Here is a 17,168-nt window from a genome sequence, read left to right on the forward strand (position 1 = left end):
TTAGAAAGGACAGAAAAGCATGCTAAAAGGTACCATGCATATGTGATCGGCAAAACTCATACTGAAGGAACCTCCACGGGACAAACAGTTCAGGTTCTCTTACAGAAACATAGTCCTCACTTTCCTAGTTCAAATATTTACCAATTTCAGTTACCACAGTTAAAATAGTACCAGTCACTCAACAACATGGTTCAAATTTCAGTTACCATAGTATATTAACTATGAATAAGTTGCATGCAGTACAGATTTCATTGCTAGCTCTTCAGTTCACAGGTCACTATGTAAACATCAGAGGCTCATCATGATCAGTAACCAATCATGTCGCTTCCTTCAAAGTCTGTCAGTGATGGGTCACCGTGCACAGACAGCAAAGTGTATAGCTGTGCTGCCTCCTTGTCTCCTAGTGATAAATCCATATGACTTTTTACCAGAAAATGATAATCAAAAGAGGGAACTGCCCAACAATGATGCAAGTGAAGCAAAGAAACAAAAAGTGATAATGTTGGAAGTAAAATTCTAATCAAAAATAAATGAAGTTATAAAGAAACTGACAGTGGGAATGTTTGACACTGACACCATTCAAGATACTTTAGATCTACAGTCAGAGGAACTTAGTGAAGACAAATTTATTAACATAAATAAGTAATGTGGCTGTGATAAAAAGGACAAAGATGTCCCAGAAGAAGTGATGTTGGCAAAAAAAAAACCTGACAGTAAAGTGACTCTAAGAGAAAGACAAATACATATGATTTCACTTCTGTGTGGAATATTAAAAACAAAACAAGTGAATAACAACAACAAAACAACAACAGACTCATAAATACAGAGAACAAACTAGTAGTTGCCAGATGGAAGAGGGGGGTGGAAGGTGGGCAAAACAGGTGAAAGGGATTAAGAGGTACAAACTTCCAGTTATAAAATAAGTAAGTAATGGAAATGGAAAGTACAGCACAGGAAACATAATCAACAATATTGTAATAATGTTGTATTATGACAGTTGGTGACTATACTTATCATGGTGAACATTGAGTAATGCACAGAACTGTCAAGGCATTATGTTGTACAACCTGAAACTAATATAATATTGTATGTCAGCTATACCTCAATAAATCAAGAAGTAAACTGAACCTGAAGGAGAAAGAATGAAGGGAGGGAAGCAGGAAGAAAAAAAAAAAAAAAAAACTCTGGGAGATATTTCACAACATGGAAAGAGCAAAGGATAAAATGTTGAAAGCTGATCCAAAATTAAAAAGGAGCTTGACAATTCACTTTGACATAAAAAGATGCTCACTCCATATCATAAGTTACATAACAAGAAAGCAAGTGCTGTTCAAACTACTCTGGATACGTTTTTTTTTAACACAAATAAAACACTTTAATTCTTACTGCCTCTAATGTTTCAAATTAGCATACTAATATTAGTATTACTTAACTTTTAATCATTTCTCTATACATTACAGCATAAGAGTTACCATACTATACATACAGTAAAAGAGTTTTTAATGTTCTGACAAAAATGTTTGAAGGTCAAGGAACAAGTGTAATTTTTTGTCATTAAGATCCCTTCGCACAGTTCCAGCTTGCACATTTTTATGGTCCAGCACTATCATGCAAAGTATGGACTGTCTATATACCATAAGGGAAAGAAGTGGGTAAAAGAAAAATCTAGAAGAGTTGGGTCCACCCAGAAAGGGGAGTGGAACAGAGTAAACAATTACTATTTTTATATTATATATACAGCACTATAGTTAAACAGTAAATGTTTCATTCTCCAGCATGTCTTCCCTCTAAGTCATGAAAAATAAACAAGGTTGAAACACATGCCACTTACCAAGAAAAGACAATTACTAAGAATTTATATTCCTCGTGTTTTAATATTATATCTTAAAATCTATATATCCTGAAAAGTCAAAATATAATGTGTTTTTATTTGATTTATGTGTAGTTTAGCTTCTTAACCCAGTATCCGTTTATAGTAGTAAGGGACATGTTAATTGTGGGGAAGGAAATAATAAAAACTTTCTCCCCTTACACTATATGCTATAAATTGCCTACCTAACAACCACTCTTCTCCCCCTCCTTTGACAACAAAACCACTATTTTGTTTGGGAAGACAAAGTGTCCAGCAGCAAGCCATGAGCTATATAAGACAATCATTACGATGACCCACTCAACTTTCTAAGCTCTCTTACAGCCAAGAAAAGCCAAGTGACTGAATTGTGCCCCTTCTCCACTACTCGCCAAAATATAACTAAGGGGAAGTCAATAGGGAGACTCTGGAAAACTTTCGCATCCCAGATTTAAAAAGTAACCAATACATCTGGCAATAGTCTCCCCACACCCATCATCTCACTTCTTCTCACCTCACCTTGAATGCAGATGTGACATCTAAAATTGTAGGAGCCATATTACATACATAAGGTAAAAGGCATGAGAGAAAGGCCCAAGAGAATCCCAGATATGTTTGCTCTAGCATCATTGGAAACCCAAGCTAACGCCAACAACCAACCATCTCCAAACTTTTTATTATATGGCAATAGGCCAGGGAGAAGGAAGACAAATATGCATATCCTAACCACAATCAGGTTTTCTATTGTTTGCCGCCAAAAACATTCCATGGATTAACTATTCTTATTTTAAACTAAGTCAAATGTAAATGTAAATGATCAAAGACTGAGAAAAATAAAAACACTACAATTTAGTGAGATAGCAAGCTTTTAAATATTTCTCTTGCTTTAATTTTTATTTCTTAGTATTGTGGCAATGTCAGTACAATCAATTACTTTTTTAAAGAATAACAAGAAATATCAATGCAACAAAAATTTCTAATTGATTTATTTTCAGGATTAAAAATACTGACTTACTCTACCATATACTCTTCAAGATAATGTTTATCTCCTTCAACACTGAGTAACAAAAAATATCAACATTACGAAAGTTACCAAACACTCTATTCTTTTTATTATATTTATATAACCAAGTCATAGGTTATATTATATAGCTGGAACAAACAGTAGTCCTGGGCCTCAATCAATGCTGGCTAACTAAAACTATGCTGAAGCTACACACAGGATAAGGAGAAATAAACTAAATACACGTTGATTTATAAAATAGCTATTTGTCCTTTCCTGTCATATCTCTAAAAAATTACTATACTTCTCTTAAAAATTATAATTTTCTGCCCCACTGGCTCATTTTCTGGGGGTCTTTTCTTTCTGTGAGCATGTTTTATTATCTTCACTATTGAGATAAGGCCTACCAAGGCTATGCAGCAAACATCTATAAAACAAAGCCTCTGGCCAGCAATCTTTCTTTAATGGCAGGGGCTTGGGTCCCCATCATTTTTTGTAGGCCAGTGTCAAACACAGAGCTTTGTATGTATTAAAGCTCATATATTCTGAATATTAAAAATATTTTCCTGTCAGAAAGGGGAACCTCCTACACTGTTGGTGGGAATGCAAGCTGGTGTGCTCGCTTCGGCAGCACTTATACTAAAAATGGGAATGCAAGCTGGTGCAGACACTCTGGAAAATAGTATGGAGGTTCCTCAAAAAGTTGAAAATAGAGCTACCCCACAACCCAGCAACTGCACTGCTGGGTATTTACCCCAAAAGATACAAATGTAGTGATTTGAAGGAGCACATGCACCCCGATGTTTATAGCAACAATGTCCACAACAGCCAAACTATGGAAAGAGCCCAGATGTCCATCGACATGAACGGATAAAGAAGATGTGGTGTATATACATAATGGAATATTATGCAGCCATCAAAAAATGAAATCTTGCCATTTGCAATGATGTGGATTGAACTAGAGGGTATTATGCTAAGTGAAATAAGTCAATCAGAGAAAGACAATTATCATATGATCTCAGTGATATGTGGAATTTGAGAAACAAGGCAGAGGATCATAGGGGAAGGGAGGAAAAAATGAAACAAGACAAACCCAGAGAGGGAGACAAACCATACTGAGGGTTGCTGGAGTGGAGGGGGGTAGGAGGGATGGGGTGGCTGGATGTTGGAAATTGGGGAGGGTATGTGTTGTGGTGAGTGCTGTGTATTGTGTAAGACTGACAAATCACAGACCTGTACCCCTGAAACAAATAATACATTATATGTTAATAATAATATAAAATAAAAAATAATTTTCCAGTCCTTTAAGATATCTAAAATACTCCACCCAGGGTAATTAATTTGGGCAGTTTTCTTTCCCTCCCTCCCTTTTTTTTTTTTTAAAGATTTTATTTATTTATTTCACAGAGAGAGATAACAAGAGCATGAACACATGCAGGGGGAGTGTAAGAGGGAGAAGCAGGCTTCCTGCTGAGCGAGGAGCCTGATGCAGGGCTCGATCCCAGGACCCTGGAACCATGACCTGAGCCGAAGGCAGACGCTTAACGACTGAGCCACCCAGGCGACCCCCTTCCTTTTTCTTTTTCTTGGCTAAGTGACTTTAAGGATGAAGGTCACTGTGGCAAAGACTATTGTGTCTGATTAAGTCAATGATAGTCACAAAGCACTTGAACATCTACTATCACTTTTGTTCCCCGAGAGAATATCACAATTTTCATTTAAAGATAAGAAAACTGAGCCTTCAGGCGCCTGGGTGGCTCAGTCGGTTAGGCATCTGCCTTCGGCTCAGATCATGATCCCAGAGTCCCAAGACTGAGTCCCGCATCACGCACCCCACTAGCGGGGAGCCCACTTCTCCCTCTGACCCTCCTCCCTCTGTGCTTTCTCTCTCTCTCACTCTCTCTCAAATAAATAAAATTTTAAAAAGAAAGAAAGAAAGAAAGAGGAGAGGAGAGGAGAGGAGAGGAGAGGAAAGGAAGAGAAAACTGACCCTTTGTATGTTAAATTACTCATTGAATTCACAGACCATAACGGACAATGGTAGAGTCTCTTGACCTCAGATCTCTCTCTCTCTTACTATGCCATGCCAAAACTTCTCAAGAGTTATCTTCACCCTTGTTCTCCTTGATTAACCCCTGCCACACTGGTCCACAATCCACTATGTCACAGAAACTGTCCTTATCTAGGCCCACAGTCTCCGGTTGCTAAATCCAATGGTCAGTCCTCTGTCCTCTTAGCAGCGCTCCACCCAGGTGATGAGCTGCTCCTCTCTTGGCTTCCTAGACACTCTCCTGGTGATACAACTGTCTCACTCACTGCATCTTCTTTCTCCTTTACTGGGTTTTCCTCTTCCCAACTTGTACATGTTGAACTGGTCCAGGGTCCAATTTTCAGACCCCTATCTTCTCTCACTCCTAAGTGAGCTCATCTAGCCACATGTATTTATATTCATTTTGATGCCAATAATTTCCAAGTGGGAATCTCCCTTCTGATCTGTCCATAGCTTCAGATGCATATAACCCAACTCCACAGTTAATCTTTCCTCCTGCTATATCAAGCTTTTTATTGAAAAATCCTCCTAACCAGTATGGTGAGTGGTTGGTTAAATTTTTCAAAAGTTGAATATTCTCTGGGTAAAGTGAAGAATCATTTAAAAACAAAGTACACATAACTTAAACATTTTCTTTTTATTTAAAATACAAAGCTTCATTCATTAGCCAATCTTTTTATATAAGACCAAAGCCTTTTCTTTGAATGCAGGCCCACAACTAAATGTTCTGTATCATCTTTCTTACATAAACTATAATACACTGAATTGTCCTGTGATTTCAAGTTTCGTTTTATCTAAAATAGAACAAGAACATAAAGACACTAACAACACACCCAGAATGCTTTTAGATTTTTATGATTTCTCTCAATCTCTTACAGCTGGCTTGCCTATACTTAATTCTATGGCAATTTTTTAAGAACCAACTATTTTTTCAAGTCAGCTCACAAACAACAGTCTTCATTTTCAAACCCACAACTCTCTTTTTAAACTCAGTATTCATCAGTTTACGTGATGCTTAATGAACTATTTAATTACAGTAATAATTACAATGATAATAACCAGCATAATGGGGCTCTTGGTGGCACATAATTCAACTGAAAGGAGCAGAGGAGCATGGTACACTAAATGATGGTCTATTAGCTTTAGGGTGTTTAGGGTGCTGTTGGCATCAGGTAATATGTCTTATGGCGAAAATGTAAAGTATTGGTTAATCTGAGTCCATTAAAGGGAAATGGGGCAAATTTCCACTTCCCACCTCTATCACCATGAAGCCATGCCTCCTCCAGGCCTCCTCACCTCAGTAAATGGCACTATTCAGTCACTGAAGCTAAAACCTTTCATTCTTCTCTCTTCCTTGCCAATACCTAAGGGAGCAATACTGCCTGTTTTTCTAGGAACTTTCAAAAGATATCCCTGATATATTCACTTCTCTCCAATTTCACCCCTATCAGTCCACAGTGTCACCATCTCCCAACTGTAATAACTTCCTAACTAGTCTCCTCACTTCTCCTCTTGCCCTCACCCTCGATCCATACAACACAAAACAGCCCAAGAGAACTCGGTAAAAAGTGAATGAGACAGCATCACTTCTCTACTTTTAACTCTTCAATGGCTACTCATTATTCATGAAATAAACGGAAACTCCTTGCCATATCTACTAGATCCTAATGGAGCCAGCACCTAGCTACCTCTCCAGCTTCATTTCATACCATTCTCCCCTTGCACTCTGCTTTAGGCACACTGATGGCTCTTCTCCATCCCTCCAATATGGCAACTCCCCACCAGGGCCATTGCACATGCAGTTCATTCTGCCTGGAATGAGTTCTACTGACTCTTCATAAAACTCACAACTTATTTTTCAAATATTATGTCCTCAGAGAGACCTGTCTTGATCACTCTAACTAAAGGAGTCTTCCTTTGGGGCTTTTTTGTGTCTCTCACATCCAAGTTACTCTGTATCACACCATCTTATGTGGAGTTTTTTCCTTTCTAACAGTTACCAAACATGGTAACTAGCTTACTTAATTATATACTTCTATGTTTCTGTTTCTATCCACTAAAATGTGAAGTTTCATTATTGCATGAATTTCCTCCACCTTGTTCACCACTGCTTTTCTTACTACCCAGCTCAGTACCAAGAGTAACTGCTTAATAAATATTTTCTGAAGAAAAAAATGGGTCTTCTGAATAAGACCCCCTAAATATATTCTCTATGAGATCAACTGGTACTTCTCTGCATAAAAATCCTAAACTCACATCAAAAAAAAAAAAAAATCTGTATAAGAATGTTCAGAGCAGAGGCACCTGGGTGGCTCAGTCAGTTAAGCTCTCTCTCTCTCTCTGTCAAATAAATAAATAAATAATATTACAAAAAAAAAAAAAAAAGACCGTTCAGAGCAACTTTATTCACAATAGTTAAAATCTGGAAACAAACCAAATGCCCATCAATAGGAGAATGGAAAAACAAATTATAGTATATTCTTACTAGGGAATATTAATTACTCAGTACATAAAAAAGAATGAGCCAGTGATAAGTGTCTCAAAAGCACTTTGTGAAATCAACCAAACAGAAAAGAGTACCTTCTGCATGATTTCAACTATATAAAGTTGTTTTTTTTTTTTTTTTTAATTTTATTTATTTGACAGCGAGATATAGCGAGAGAGGAAACACAAGCAGGGGGAGTGGGAGAGGGAGAAGCAGGCTTCCCGTGGAGCAGGGAGCCCAATGCGGGGCTCGATCCCAGGACCCTGGGATCATGACCTGAGCCGAAGGCAGATGCTTAACGACTGAGCCACCCAGGTGCCCCTCAACTATATAAAGTTTAAGAACAGTACAAAACATCTATGGTGAGAAAAATCAGAGCAGCAGTTGCCTGTAGAGGGTGGAGACTGGTTGGAAGGAAGCACAAAAAGAACTGGAAATGTTCTACATCTTGACAGGCGTGTGGGTTACATGGGTATACATATTTATAAAAATGATTAAATTACTCACTGCCATGCAAATTGTATCACAGTTTTTTAAAAGGTCAAAAGTCTTAAATTTGCTCACTCAGGTATCACATGGGATAAAGAAACCTAAGAAATGGAACCACACTACTATCCATTTTCACCAAGACCTACTTACTAATTTGTTCATTCACCTCCTAATTTCCTACTCTTTCTTGGCAGAAAAATGAAAAGATTTGGACCAAAATGTTTGATTAATTGTTCCTTGTAGCAACATACTGGGAAAGTATATATCACTATGAAAGATAACTTATGCATTTATATAGAGTAAATAATATAAAACTGTGACAGAAAGCATAACCAATATATGAGCAATTATAAAAGGAATAACCAATAAAGAACATTAATGAGATGTCAAAGTACATCAAATGCCTGTGATGTGAGACACCCATCATGAATTGTGTGATAACAAACCCCCAAGCTACAGGCTGAGCAAGAATGTTGTGGCTTTCAACTTCTGTCTACCCCTCAAAACACCTAAGAAATGCGACACATAGACTCATGATGGTACACTAATGTGCAAAATGCAAACAAAGAATGCAAAAGACTAAGAAACAGAGACATGTAATTAGAATGTAAAAATATCTACATGAATCCAATATATACATTTCCTTATAACACACTCTACCCTCTAATCAGCCATGTTAAGAATCATTATCTAGAACTGCAAGAACCAAAACAGTAGTCATGGGCCACATGTAGCTACTGAGCACTTAAAATGTGGCAAGAGCATATGAGAAACTGAATTTTTAATTTTACTAAATGTTAACTAATTTTAATTTTAAAAACATATTCAATTCAATTACTAGAAAGTTTAAAGTATGTTTAGAATAACCTGTTACGTAGACCTACTTTTTCAACTGTCAATTTTATGAAATTTAAGTACAAACCAAATATTTCTAATGAAAACTTAGTGCCATAACTGAGATGTGTTGTAAGTATAAAATATACACCGGTTTTAAAGACTTAATAAAAAAAAAAAAAGAAAAAAGAAAACTCAACAGCTCACTAATAATTTTTTCATTGGTTAAATTTTTGAAGGGACATTTTGGATTCACTGGTTTACATAAAATAATCATTAAAATTAATTTCACCTGTTTCTTCTTACTTTTTTAAAATGTAGCTACTAGAAAACTTAAAAGTACATATGTGGCATGCATTATATTTCTACTGGAAAGTACTATTCTAAAGCTTATGTCTAAATGCAGATATAGATATCATTATGATACATTAATGATTAATATTTCAAACACCTCCTGACCTTTTCACTTGATTGTCTTCTTTTCTTTAGTTGAATGAAATCTGTTTCCACCCTTTCTGCCAGCTCTAGTTTCCTCTTGTTTCTTTTAAATGCAGCTAAACTGAATCCTATAAAAGAAACATTAAAAGTAACATTTGAGAAATATTAAGGCAATGAGGTAATGAGATATCCTGAAGCGCCTTCCTTAAGAATGTTGAATAAAGGGTTAAAAAAGTCTTTCCAATGTACACTGAGGTGGTAGGAGAATAAGAGAAATAACCTAAGGTTAAAGAAGTAAGAAAAAGGTTAAATCCAGGTAGGCAAAGGCGTCCTGAAGGTAGATGGTACCCAGAGGTATCTGCTAATGCATGCTACTGCCAACTTTGGTTTTGAAGGTCTCTGTGCATAAAGGACAAGGAATGAAATCCGGGGACAATACAGCATGAGAAAACATATTAGAGATTTTCCCACAAAAAAAAGTAAGGTATCTCAAGCAATAACATGCCCAGTGAAAGGGAAAACTAGAAAAGGCCACTGTATACAAAGAAACAGGAAACTTGCAAGTCTCAGCTATGGCTATAAATGTAAAGAAGAAAACACTCACTAGAAAATTCATGAACAAAAACTACGTTCAGACAAGTTTAAGGGAGAATTCTTATTATCTGTGTGGTCTGAAAACACACACACACACAAGTGATCTTGGTATTGCAGAGTTTCAAAAACCCATCAAAAAACAAATGCAAATACTCCCTGGAAAAACACATGTTAACTTACCAGACCTCAGAGAATTCCCACATTCCAATTAACATGAGCCCATAGTTTAAAAAAAAAAAAATTTACAAAATACATGAGAAATGAACCACCAAAAATAATAGACTAAAAGCCAGCCAAATATAAGAAAGCATACCATGACCTACAAAGGCCTCAAATAATGGAATAATCAGATATAGAATAAAAAACATATTTATGCTCACAGAAATTAAGAAAAAAGATATTGAAAATATAATTAAGGGACAAAAAATGATAAAATGACCAGGCCGACTTAAAGAAGAATAAAATGGAGCTTCTAAAAATAAGAAAAATATTAAAAATTTTAAACTTGACATATAGATTTCAACAGCCTACTAGATTCAGCTGATAAAAGAGAAATTATAAACTAGAATATAATGCTAAACAGATTATCAAAGTTTCTGATAATGGCAGACTAAATTATTCAGAGTAATTCTCCTACTTAATTTACTAAAAATGTTGGATAAAATATGAAGAAACACCACCTTAAAAACATTAAAACCTTATAAAAACTACCAAGCTAAATTCTGGCATAAACTGAGGACTAATGCTATTATTATTGTACTGTGAGCATTTGCCAACACTAGTACACATGAGTTTGGTTAAATGGCATCAAAGAGAGACATAAGTCAAGCCCAGAGCCCATCAGAGGTGACAGTTTCATAAGAGACACTTCCCACAATAAGCTGGGGATTGAAAGGACTAATGCTCTCACAGTGGAGCTGATTCAGAACTATGCAAGTCCTCTCTTACCTTCTATCCCAACTCCAAGTACATTAAAGCAAGTCTGCCTTGGATCAAGGGGGAGAAAAGAATAAGGAGGAGGAAGAGGACAGGGATAAGAGGACTTAGGAAGAAGAAAACTACCACTGAGAAGTCTGGAGTTGACTGAAGCCCTTGTATAGTGATTTGCAAACATGTAGTCTGGGTGGGTCAGGGAATGTTAAGCTTTGAACTAAGTTTAAGTAGATTCTGATTAATGGTGTGTAAAATAATGGAAAATATGTATATTGTTCTCTGCCCTTAGTTCCTGGGAAAGATCTCTTAAAACCCTTGTAATTTCCTAAATTATAAGAGCACTAGGACCATTTTTTGTTCTAATATTTGGTCTTTGACCCCAGTTTCTGACAGAGCTTCTAAATCCCTTGGCATTTCTTGGGTAATATGAATGTCTTTTGCTTTAATGAGGTAACTCTCTTAGTGGGCTCCTAGATAGCATCAGGATGAAGACGGGTCACCAGAAAGACTAAACCATAATTAAAAGCTTGAAACTTTCACCCCATCCCCATCCTCTGGGAAGTAGGGAAGTACTGGCAATTGAGTTAAAGACTGAGCATGCCTACATGATGAAACCTCCATAAAAATTCCAAAAGTACAAGGTTTGGGAAGCTTCCAGGTAGCTAAACATACATGTCAGGAGGATGATACAAGTGAATCGAACCCAAGGATGAGGTCATGGGAACCTCTGATTCATAGCCAGTTGGTCAGAACTACAAGTGACAAGCTAGACTTTCAACTGGTATCTAAAGAGGAAGTGGTAGATTTATGAGACTCAGCCCTAACCTGTGTGGTCTACACTAACTCTGACTGTAATCAGAATTGAACTGAACTGCAGGACACCCAGATGTCGCTGAAGAATTGCTTGGTGTAGAAACCCACACATCTGGTGTCAAAAGTGGTGCAGAGAGGTTTTGGGGTTTTTTTGGAGGGGAGGGTTTGAGAGAGAGAGAGAGCACGAATGGGGGACAGGGTAAGAGGGAGAAGCAAACTCCCCACTGAGCAGGGAGCCTGACATGGGGCTCGATCCCAAGACCCTGAGATGATGACCTGAGCCGAAGTCAGATACTTAACCAACTGAGCCACCGAAGTGCCCCAATGTAGAGAGTTCTGAATATGATAGTAATATAAAAGTAAAAGACAGGAGCATTTTTCCTATAAACAGTGTACACATAACTGGCAAAAATATATGCAAAAAATAATATCTAGAGAAAAATGTCTTCATGCTAGCCCATAGTGAAACTACACAAATAATTATTCAAGGGCAATGATAAGCACATAGTCAAAAATAATCAGGCACCGGGGCGCCTGGGTGGCTCAGTCAGTTAAGCGGCTGCCTTCGGCTCAGGTCGTGATCCCGGGGTCCTGGGATTGAGCCCCACGTCGGGCTCCCTGCTCAGTGGAGAGCCTGCTTCTCCCTCTCTCTCTGCCTACTTGTGCTCTCTATCTCTCTGTCAAATGAATAAATGGAATCTTTAAAAAAAAAAATAATAATAATCAGGCACCAAAAAAATGGGGCACCATAAATAAGAACATGCAGGAAAAAATTCCAGTTTGGATCTCAGATACCAGAATTATCAGGCACAAATATAAAACAAGTACACTTCTAACGATTAAAAAAGATAAAAGAACATGAAAAACATCTACCGATCATACTATAAACTAAAAGAAAACAAAGACTATTAAAACAAAACAAAACAAAAACAGAACTTCTAGAAATGAAAAGATAAATAACCAAAACTAAGATCTCAATGTACATGTTTGGTAGCTGATAGGATACAGAAAAAAGAGCTGGTGAATTAGAAGACTGATCGGAAAAAAATTTAGCCAGAATGCAGCTAAAAGAGATTAAATGGAACTAGAGGTATTATGATAAGAGAAATGAGTCAATCAAAGAAAGACAATTATCATACGTTCTCACACACATGCGGAATTTAAGAAACAAGGCAGAGGATCATAGGGGAAGAGAGGAAAAATGGAACAAAATGAAACCAGAGAGGGAGACAAACCATAAGAGACTCTTAAACTTAGGAAACAAACTGAGGATTTCTTGAGGGGAAAGGGGGAGCGGGTTGGAGATGGGATGGCTGGGTGATGGACAGTGGGGAGGGTATGTGTTGTGAATCCTGGATATTGTGTAAGACTGGTGAATCACAGAACTGTACCCCTGAAACAAATAATACATTATATGTTAATTTAAATAAATAATTTAAAAAATAAAAGATATAAAATGATACAAAACACAGAAGAAACATTAATAGGGTAGATAATGTAAGAAGGCCTAATATTTTGTTTAATGAGGATTTCAGAAGATGAAAGTAAAAGAATGGGATAAAGGTAATGTTTTAAAAAACTGAATAAGAGGGATGCCTGGGTGGTTCAGTTAGTTAAGCCTCTGCCTTTGGCTCAGGTCACGATCCCAGAGTCCTGGGATCAAGTCCCATATCAGGCTCCTTGCTTGGCAGGGAGCCTGCTTCTCCCTCTGCCTGCCACTCCCCCTGCTTGTGCTCTCTCTCTCTCGCTCTCGCTCTCTCTCAGACAAATAAATAAAAATCTTTAATAAAATAAAATTAAACAAAAAATAAAATGAAATAATAAAAATTAAAAATGGAATAAGAATCCAAAATTATAAAAGCCAGTAATTGGGAGGAGGAGCAAGATGGAGGCGAAGTAGGAGACCTAAATTTCATCTGGTCCCAGGAATTCAGCTAGATAGGTATCAAACCATTCAGAACACCTAAAAACTCAACAGAAGAAGGAAGAAAAGAATAGCAGCAACTCTCTGAACAGAAAAGCGACCACTTTCTGGAAGGTAGGATGTGTGGAGAAGTGAATCCGAGGCAATATTTGGGAAGACAGATGGGGGGCAGGGGAAGCCGGCTACTTGCAAGTGATAGAGCAGCGGAGCACAAAATTGGAACTTCTAAAAGGCTGCTCCACTGAGGGATGTCGCTCCAGTGGCTAAGCAGGGGATGTAACCCATGCTGGAACAGTGTGGTCTCAAGACCCTTGGGGTCACAGAAAGACCAGGGGTGCCTGAGTGCAGCAGAGGTCCCAGGTATCAGAGCGGGAAAGCCGGCTGGAGGAGTGGGCTCGCAGCTCAGGGTTGCCATAAACCGTAATCTGCGGCAAAGTCAGGCCACTGCTCCTCCAGGAGGGACCCAAAAAGCAGCAGATCCAGGGAGACTCCCCTTCCTCCCCCAGGAGTGCACTGAAGGAATGTGCTCCACTCCACACAGGGTCGTGTGCAAGAGATACAAATGCTCGGTCAAAGGCCGGGTGAGCACAGAGTGCAACCGGAGACCAGGGAGACAGGAGTGATTGAATGCTTTTCTCTGGGGGCTCACTGAGGAGTGGGGCACCAAGTACTCGGCTCCACCAGGTTGGAGATTGGGAGGTCACCATTTTCACTCTCATCCTCCAAAGCTGTACGGAAAGCTTGAAGGGAACAAAAGCTCCCGAGAGCAAACCCGAGCAGATTACTTAGCCCCGCCCCTTGCAAGGGCAGTGCAATTCTGTCTCAGGCAAAGAAATTTGAGAATCACAGCAACAGGCCCCTCCCCCAGAAGATGAGCCGGAACAGCCAGCCAAGACCAAGTTTACCGATCAAGGAGAACAGCAGAACTCCAGCACTAGGGGAATACAGCACATAGAATTCATGACTTTTTTTCCCCATGATTCTTTAGTCTTTCAAAGTTAATTTCTTAACATTTATTTTTCCTTTTTTTTTTTGAATTTTTCTTTTTCCCTTTTTCAAGCAACACTTTATCAATCCCATTTTTTAAAATCTTTTTTATTTTTCATTTTTAGAGTTATATTCTATCCCTTCATTGTAGTTAACCTAATTTTTTGTATATATTTAAGTTGTCCTCTATTTAAAATTTTGGGATACATTTTCTTGTAACAGACCAAAACATACCCTAAATCTCTAGTGTATGGCTTTATTCTAGTCTCCTGCCTGATCACATTCTCTCCCTACTTTTTTAAGTTCTTCCTTTTTTCAACCAACTTCTTATCGATTCCTTTTATAAAATCTTTTATAATTTTCATCTTTAAAGTCATATTCCATCCCTTCATCATATTTACCCTTATTTTTATACATATATAAGTTGATCTTTCCTTAAAATTTTGGGAGGCAGTATCCTCTAACAGACCAAAATACGCCCCAAATCTAGTGTGTGGCACTGATCCATTCACCAGTCTGATCATATTTGATTATATTGGGTTTTTTTTTTCTTTCTTTCCCTTTCTTCCCCCCCCCCCGCCATTTCGGTCTCTTCTGATTTGTTTAGTGTATATTTTTCTGGGGTCGTTGTTACCCTGTTAGCATTTTGTTCTCTCATTCATCTATTCTCCCCGGGACAAAATGACAAGATGGAAAAACTCACCTCAAAAGAAAAGAACAAGAGGCAGTACAGACTACCAAGGACCTAATCAGTATGGACATTAGTAACATGTGGGAACTAGAGTTCAGAATGATGATTATAAAGATACTAGCTGGACTTGAAAAAAGCATGGAAGATACTAGAGAAACCCTTTCTGAAGAAATAAAAGAACTAAAATGTAACCAAGTTGAAATCAAAAAGGCTATTAATGAGATGCAATCAAAAATGGAGGCTCTAAATGCTAGGATAAATGAGGCAGAAGAGAGAATTAGTGATATAGAACACCAAATGATGGAAAATAAAGAAGCTGAGAAAAAGAGAGATAAACAACTACTGGATCACGAGGGCAGAATCTGAGAGATAAGTGATACCATAAGATGAAACAATATCAGAATAATTGGAATCCCAGAAGGAGAAGAAAGAGAGAGAGGAGCAGAGGTATATTGGAGCAAATTATAGCAGAGAACTTCCCTAATTTGGGGAAGGAAACAGGCATCAAAATCCAGGAGGCACAGAGAACACCCCTCAAAATCAATAAAAATAGGTCAACATCCCGACATCTAATAGTAAAACTTACAAGTCCCAGAGAAAATGTTAAAAGCAGCTCAGGACAAGAGATCTGTAACCTACAATGGTAGAAACATTAGATTGGCAACAGACCTATCCACAGAGACCTGGCAGGCCAGAAAAGACTGGCAGGATATATTCAGAGCACTAAATGAGAAAAATATGCAGCCAAGAATACTATATCCAGCTAGGCTGTCATTGAAAATAGAAGGAGAGAGAAAAAGCTTCAGAACAAACAAAAACTAAAGGAATTTGCAAACACAAAAACAGCCCTACAAGAAATCTTGAAAGGGGTCCTCTAAGCAAAAACAGAGCCTAAAAGCAACATAGACCAGAAAGGAACACAGACAATATACAGTAACAGTCACCTTACAGGCAATACAATGGCACTAAACTCATACATTTCAATAGTTACCCTGAATGTAAATGGGCTAAATGCCCCAATCAAAACACACAGGCTATCAGAATGGATAAAAAAACAGACCCATCGATATGCTGTCTGCAAGAGACTCATTTTAGACCCAAAGACACATCCAGATTGAAAGTGAGGTGGTGGAAAACCATTTAGCATGCTAATGGAATCAAAAGAAAGCTGGGGTGGCAATCCTTACATCAAACAATTAGATTTTAAACCAAAGACTATAATAAGAGATGAGGAAGGGCACTATATCATATTTAAAGGGTCTGTCCCACAAGAAGATCTAACAATTGTAAATATCTATGCCCCTAACATGGGAGCAGCCAATTATATAAGGCAATTAATAACAAAAGCAAAGAAACACATCGACAACAATACAATAATAGTAGGGGACTTTAACACCCCCTCACTGAATGGACAGATCTTCTAAGCAAAAGATCAACAAGGAAATAATGACTTTAAATGACACACTGGACCAAATGGACTTCAAAGATATATTCAGAACATTCCATCCCAAAACAACAGGATACACATTCTTCTCTAATGCCCATGGAACATTCTCCACAACAGATCACATCCTGGGTCACAAATAAGGTCTCAACTGGTACCAAAAGATTGGGATCATTCCCTGCATATTTTCAGACCACAATGCTTTGAAACTAGAACTCAATCACAAGAGGAAAGTCGGAAAGAACTCAAATACATGGAGGCTAAAGAACATCCTACTAAAGAATGAATGGGTCAGCCAGGAAATTAAAGAAGAATTAAAAAAATTCCTGGAAACCAATGAAAAGGAAAACACAACTGTTCAAAATCTTTGGCATGCAACAAAGGCACTCCTAAGAGGAAAGTATATAGCAATACAAGCTTTTCTCAAGAAACAAGAAAGGTCTCAAATACACAACCTAACCCTACACCTAAAGGAGCTGGAGAAAGAACAGCAAATAAAGCCGAAACCCAGCAGGAGAAGAGGAATAATAAAGATCAGAGCAGAAATCAATGAAATAGAAACCAAAAGAACAGTAGAACAGATCAATGAAACTAGCAGCTGGATTAACAAGATTGATAAACCCCTGGCCAGACT

The 17,168-nt window shown here is 37.8% G+C and overlaps 1 protein-coding gene across 1 annotated transcript in view; it reads right to left on the reverse strand.

The window, feature by feature from the left end:
• The window catches only part of TASP1 (taspase 1), a 259,816-nt gene that overhangs the window by 171,051 nt on the left and 71,597 nt on the right, over positions 1-17,168 (reverse strand). Inside the window, exon 7 of the mRNA XM_081832292.1 lies at positions 9,170-9,276. Coding sequence (XP_081688418.1) covers positions 9,170-9,276 — 107 coding nt within the window. The remainder of the gene's footprint in view (positions 1-9,169; positions 9,277-17,168) is intronic.

The sequence above is a fragment of the Leptonychotes weddellii genome, chromosome 10 (assembly GCF_054177405.1).
Source record: "Leptonychotes weddellii isolate Sample4059 chromosome 10, ASM5417740v2, whole genome shotgun sequence".
Classification (NCBI taxonomy): Eukaryota; Metazoa; Chordata; class Mammalia; order Carnivora; family Phocidae; genus Leptonychotes; species Leptonychotes weddellii.